Genomic DNA, 6802 nt, shown 5'->3' with positions numbered 1-6802 from the left:
GGATAGCCTAAGCCTGCAAAACATGCAAATAAAAAATGACTTGTTCACGGTTGGAAAACAAATATCTTCACGTTGTTTAGCCTAGGCATTTTATATCATTTTGTGCCTGGTGTTATATCAGACATTCTAAGTCTTCCGCATATTGATAGCGCCTCCCTGGCGCCCGCAAATGAGATACAATCTCCCGGAATCTAGAACAAGCAAGCAAGAACACACACGCGAGACCGAAACTTCAAATGGCGTGTGAGGCGATCTGAGTGTAGCGCACAGATGATGGAGAGGGATAGAGAGAGGGGTTGTGCGTATGTGCTTGCAACGCATCTAAGACGCATCTTGACCAATCAGTTTTCAGTGCAGGCGGGATTTTATCTCTTTTATCCCGAACTAAATTCCTAATTTCAGTGTATCTAGGAACAAGAGCCACTGCCCCCCCAAAAAGGAACATTTAAGACCCATTTCACATCAGACTGCACGAAAGTGTATCCTTGTCTCATAATAGTAAAAAATAGTCTTGCACGCTGCACTGTTTATAACAGTGCATTGCCCAAGGCGGGTTAAATGATTGCAAAAGACATGTTGAGGTGAGTTTAACAAGTGTCATTTAATCTATATTATTTAGGCCTATATTAGATGGCTAGTTGCCAAGGCTACATGAAAAGACCAAACTTCCAAAATCTGACTAGACATTATTGACTAGACATTATTGAAGAAACAACAAACTGTATTTCAGTATCTAAGTAGATTAAAGTTTAGGGATACCTCCCTGAAATTACTTTTTGCAGGTTGGGATGTCTATTATATCACAAAACGTTTGTGCAGCAAAACACTTTTAAGAAAGGCTGATCTATAATAATGGCAACGAGGAAAGACATTTGACGCCCAATTGATTATTATATGTTCACGTAGCGTATGGGCATTTGCGTAAAAAAAGGTTATCTACAGTACATGCGAAATTCCCTGAATATTAGTGCAAATTCCCTCTTGTTAAGATATTAAGAATGAAATTGTACAAAATGATAAATCGCCTCATTAAACCTCTCCCCGTGTCAGTATATCTATGGAACTCATCCTATGGCGTGTGATTGTAGGCCTGATTTTTAAGCTAAGAAGCAGCGATGGTTGTGGCCGCTGAGTGGAAGGGAGACCTACGGTTAAACCATAGCGATCTTGCTACTCAATGTTTTTCTAAGGTTGGCTATCACTATGTTACAAAGGCAGTGAAATATTAGACAAATTTATGGCCAGTTGGCCACCGCTTGTTTCAGGCTTTTGCAGCCTACTACACTGTGCATTTGTTTTAATTCGTCAGTATTATATCATAGCAAACAATACAGTCTGAACGTACCAGAGAAATGGTACAGCCCAATGGGGGTGAGGGTTTGAAAATCGTATTTCATTAGATTATATCCTGAATTGTTGTATGTGATGGTAATACTGCATTTACATGCAATATTGGATAACATTCAATTTTATTACAGTTTTTTCAGTACCTCCCAAACTATTATTTTCATCCCTTTTGGGGGGGGGGGGGGCGGTCCAAGTCTCATCTAGGGGGGTCGGACCCTCCCAATACCCACCGTAATTCGAACCATGAGTGTTTGTGTTTGTAACTGAGTGCCGACTATGTTCATTCAGATAACATCTATGAAAACTTCCTTGAGGCCAAGACTTCCTTGTGATACTGGTATGACTGGTTACTGGGGTTAAGATGCAATCACGCAAGTACACTCTTTGTCTGAGCACATGCTTTGTCACTGCCTTTCAACTTAATAAAACAGTTTAGAAAACATTGGGATGGTTAAATGACCTGTTGTGGCTAAAATGGCGGATTTCCCTGCTTACCCTACTGTCTCCTAGCGGAAAACCAGCCTTGCAAGATCTACACTTGAGTCCCGGCAAAGTCTGAATCAGGAAGTCTTGTGAGGGGCTAAACTGTAACTATAAACTGCATTTATGTAACACTATTTTCGTCTACTGCGAGCACCCAAAGCACTTTACATAGTCGTGCCTCACATTCACACACACACTGATGGCGGAGACTGCCATGCAAGGCACCAACCTGCCCATTGGGAGCACTGGGGTTAAGGGTCTTGCTCAAGGACACTTCGAAAGGGTCGGGAGGAGTTGGGCTCGAACCAGCAACCTTCCAGTTGCTGGACGACTCCTACCTCCTGCCGCCCCAAGCAGCGATGGCTTAATATTTTAGATGTTTATCATCATGACAGTGCCAGCGAAAAACCAAAAAGACGGTTGTGAAATAGCACTTTAAAGCTGTAGGGGAGCTCTGTAGAGAACATGCGACAACAAAAGTGAGAATTGTGGAAGAAATGACTAGAGTTACAGAGCGGCCCTTTAAAATCTGTAGTTAAAGGTGTGATGGCATTCGGGAAGTGAACCAGGAAAAGGAGTTTTCCCGGTACCAGTCCTGGTCATTCCAGCAAACTTAAGTAAACAAAGCCTCCCTCTTGAGCCAGAAGCCAGTTCGTCTCTCTCCCTCTTCTTACATAGATTGGGTTATTGATCTCCGAGGAGAAAATGCAGAATATCTGTTCCATGTGCCTATTCAATGGTAGAGCCAGAACATTGACCAGAACAAAGGTTTCCTCTGAGTTGTCCAGTTCACAGTCCTTGTCCACCCCTCTCCCCCCTCTTGTCCCCGTCTCTCCCCCCTCTTGTCCCCGTCTCTCCCCCTCCCTAGTCCACCTCTCTCCCCCTCTGTCTGTCTTGCCCTCCTGTTCCATCTCTCCCTCCAAAGGGAGACCCAGCAATTGTACCAGTGACTCTTCCTCACTGTCGTCCAGTTGAGTCTCCCTCTTCCCTTCTCCCGTGGTCTCCCCTTCTGTCCTTCTCTACCTCTTGTCATCTTTCTCCCTTTCAAAGGTTTGTGCTTTTTAACCCACGCCTCCCATAGGGGCCAGAGGGTACTTACTTCACATTTTCAAACAAGGTACAGGGGTCAAGGGTCACCATATCTTGGTCTTCCTACATGATAATCCAGACTAGGAGCCGGATGTAGGATGTTTGTTTTCTCATTGTCTTTACTAACCAGTTATAGGGGTTAGGGTCTCTAGGTAGACATAAAGACAGACAGACAGACAGACAGACAGACAGACAGACAGACAGACAGACAGACAGACAGACAGACAGACAGACAGACAGACAGACAGACACTTTATTCATCTCCAAAGGGAAATTACAGTGTTCCAGCAGCTATACAAACACATTCACATATGCATACATACATAAATTATTCAAAAAATATTATTCCACTCTCCTGCTCGTGGGGGGTAGTCATTATAAAGTGCTATTTACAGTGAGAAAAAAGTCTTTCTGTATCTGTCTTTCTTACAGCTTAGTTTGCACCGGTATCTCAATGTTGTCCGAATGTTGTCTCCCTTTCTCATTCCAACCCGCCCCCGCCCCCCTTCAGAGAGAGATCCAGAAGCTGTACGAGACCAAGTCGTTTGTGTTCCTGGGCTGCGGCCGCACGGTGGACGACACCACCTTCCAGGCGCTCTTCCTGGAGGCGGTCAAGCACAAGTCGGACCTGGAGCACTTCATGCTGGTGCGCCGCGAGGACGTGGACGAGTTCAAGAAGCTCCGCGACAACATGCTCGACAAGGGCATCAAGGTCATCTCCTATGGCGACGAGTACACCGACCTGCCCGACTACTTTGAACGGCTGGCCTTTGAGATCTGCAACCACGCCTCGGAGTCTAACGGCTGGGGTGAGGACCTTGACAGTTTAGTTTAGTTATATTAATAACCCCCCCCCACACACACACACAAACACACACACTCTTGCATGTTTTTGTTTGTTTATGTCTGAGACTGTGGGATCCGGGTCAAGCCGGTCTGCTCAGGATCTCATGCTCAGTATGCTCAGACATGTTAATAACCCGCTTGTTTAGGGTCAGTGGGCCAAAACGAGGTCTCATTCCCCACCAGCTCTTGGCCATGGGGTCATGATGGGGTCATGGTAAAGATCGACCTCAGACACTTCCTTCATTCCCCCGGTGCGTCTCACGAGTCGAAGCAAGTGTCTGTGTTCAGCCTTTTATGCCTTACAGAAAAGCTGTTTGATTTAACATTACAAGATGAAATCATTGATTGGACCATTGCTGACTCTGGTACCACAGACCTCCTATGCCACATAGACAGACAGCTCCCAGTGTGTTCTTAGAGGAAGTGTACAGCTGTGATTTATCGGTGTAGGTGTGTGGAATTGCTCGTCATACACACCATACGGGGCAGCCGTGGCCTACTGGTTAGCGCTTCGAACTTGTAACCGGAGGGTTGCCGGTTTGAACCCCGACCAGTAGGAACGGCTGAAGTGCCCTTGAGCAAGGCACCTAACCCCTCACTGCTCCCCGAGCGGCGCTCTAGCAGGTAGCTCACTGCGTCAGGATTAGTGTGTGCTTCACCTCACTGTGTGTGCACTGTGTGTTTCACTAATTCACGGATTGGGATAAATGCAGAGACCAAATTTCCCTCACAGGATCAAAAGAGTATATATACTATACTACTTTATAACCGTTGTCTTCTGTGTCTCGTCAGGGTCTCCCTACAACGAGGAGGAATCTCAAAATGGCTTCAGCTCACAGAAGAGTCTCCTGCAAGGTTAGGCCTCATGCCTCGCATGCCTGTGGCCTCTCCACCCAAAGGATCTGCTTTGCATGACTGTGCACCCTCTGGATGTGTGTCTGTGTAAATGTCTTTCTCTCCGTGCATGCTGCCTGAATGGCAACCCTACAGACAGGTGCAGGGTACAGGCTATTTGACTATGCATATGACATATAAAACCTCAAATCGAAGAGATGTGCGGCTAATTTGACTACGTATACTGGCATTCTTGTATAGTGCGTATATGTGACTGTCAGTGTCATGGTATGATCAGTCAGCCATGGAACTAGAAAGACTCCCAATGCATTGTCACATTTATTGTAAACTACATTTTGGTCCTTAGACCTTTGTCATGTTATCTTATCTTCCTCAGGTTATCTTAGCTGTAGTTTACAATAAATGTAACTTTGTAAATGAAATGGGTGTGCGGGAGTCTTTCTAGTTGCATGGTTGTCAACATCTGGTCTTCTCCAATACACCTGTCCACAAGAGGCACAGAAGTCCCAAAAAGTCCCTATTTGCCATTTTCAGCAAGCATTGGTAGTCTCACTGGATTATGGCTTCAGGTGTTAGTGTCTAAGTGTCTAATGTGTTTGTGTAATACTTGTGTTTGTTTCTCGTCTGTTTAAACACACTTAACTGTTATGAATATGAATTTAGAGAGAGAGAGAGAGGGAGAGAAAACATTGTTCACCACAGCTGTGCTTCTTCTCTTTGTCCAGACGAGCACTCTTGACAGGCACAGGAGTGGGGAGTCTCAGGTTTTTCCCTGCACAGTGTGTCCCCGTAGAGTAGCCGTACTTCCTCCTCTTCCTCCTCAGGTCTACCGTACACGGATGGATGGCAGAAGAAATCCCATAACATCCTAACCCCCCCTGTATCCCCACTCACAACACCTGACCATTGCCCCATCACAGCACTGGCAGTCCTGACCATTGCCCCATCACAGACTGACTGTGCTGAAGCACACAGTGATCAAGTGATAAAGCCAAACACGCAAGTAAGAAGACTGTTTCAACACACCTTGATTTGTATTTTGTGGCGTGTGTGTGTGTTTCCTGGGATGCTACGGACTTCAACACCCCCCCCCCCCCCCCCCCATTCTTGGTCTATGCCCTGTGCCTTAAAGCATCAGCTGTTCTGAGGACTGAAACCAGGAGGATGATTAAGAGCCATAGACGATTAGAGACTGGAACTCCGTGCTGTCAGTACTCAGACATTACACTATAACAGGCTGTGACTGTCAGTCTGTCTGTTGCTCCAAGAGAATGTGATGTAGAAGGCATTACGGAGTTGAAGCTTTCACTTCGAGCATAAAAAAACAAAGAAGAAAAAAAAACTGGTGAATTTCTTAATGGCTGACTTTTTGTATTTTGTAAAAAAAAAAAAAGAAAAGAAAGAGCTACTGCATGTGTTCCTTTTGTCAATACTGTTATCATTAGGTATTTATAAGCTCTATTTTAGAATAAAGAAATTGAAAATATGGATGTGCTGTGTTGCTTCTAATTCAAATTTGCAGTCGTCTCTTAATTTTGAATATGACTGTCAACTCATTCGAATGTCACTCAGCAACCATAGGATGATGTATGAAAAATGTGCAGCGGTCTGTTATTTTTTCCAGAGCTGAATAGATATATCCTAGAAATCCAGAGTTATCGCGAGAGCACAATTTGAATTTGCTCAGCGAGTCAATCTGGCAATCATTCAATTGAACTCAGAATCTCAGAATCAGTCAGTAAACATTGGTCAGTGTTATCCAATTGTGTACAGTGATATTTTCAAATGCATGCTTGGTGCCACCCCTCGAGTTGGGGCATTTTCATTATTCATAGCTAGACTCTAAATCTTTCTAGATTTGGGTCTGGATTTCCAGACTAGTATATACACAAATTATTTAATATATAGTAAAACACATCCTTGTCCTCATTGTGGGCAGCCGTGGCCTACTGGTTAGCGCTTCGGACTTGTAACCGGAGGGTTGCCGGTTGGAACCCCGACCAGTATGCACGGCTGAAGTGCCCTTGAGCAAGGCACCTATCCCCTCACTGCTCCCCGAGCGCCGCTGTTGTAGCAGGCAGCTCACTGCTCCGGGATTAGTGTGAGCTTCACCTCACTGTGTGCTTAGTATGTTTCACTAATTCATGGATTGGGATAAATGCAGAGACCAAATTTCCCTCAC

The 6802-nt window shown here is 45.0% G+C and overlaps 1 protein-coding gene across 1 annotated transcript in view; it reads left to right on the top strand.

Moving 5' to 3' along the window:
* Positions 1–6106, top strand: part of fam118b (family with sequence similarity 118 member B) — a 17507-nt gene extending 11401 nt beyond the window's left edge. The window contains exons 6-8 of the mRNA XM_042063075.1: positions 3431–3728; positions 4558–4620; positions 5346–6106. Of these exons, the coding sequence (XP_041919009.1) occupies positions 3431–3728; positions 4558–4620; positions 5346–5359 (375 nt within the window). The 3' untranslated portion in view covers positions 5360–6106. The remainder of the gene's footprint in view (positions 1–3430; positions 3729–4557; positions 4621–5345) is intronic.
* Positions 6107–6802: the final 696 nt, after the last annotated feature.

The sequence above is a fragment of the Alosa sapidissima genome, chromosome 15, assembly GCF_018492685.1.
Source record: "Alosa sapidissima isolate fAloSap1 chromosome 15, fAloSap1.pri, whole genome shotgun sequence".
Taxonomy (NCBI): domain Eukaryota; kingdom Metazoa; phylum Chordata; class Actinopteri; order Clupeiformes; family Clupeidae; genus Alosa; species Alosa sapidissima.
This window is presented reverse-complemented; position numbering and strand designations above follow the sequence as displayed.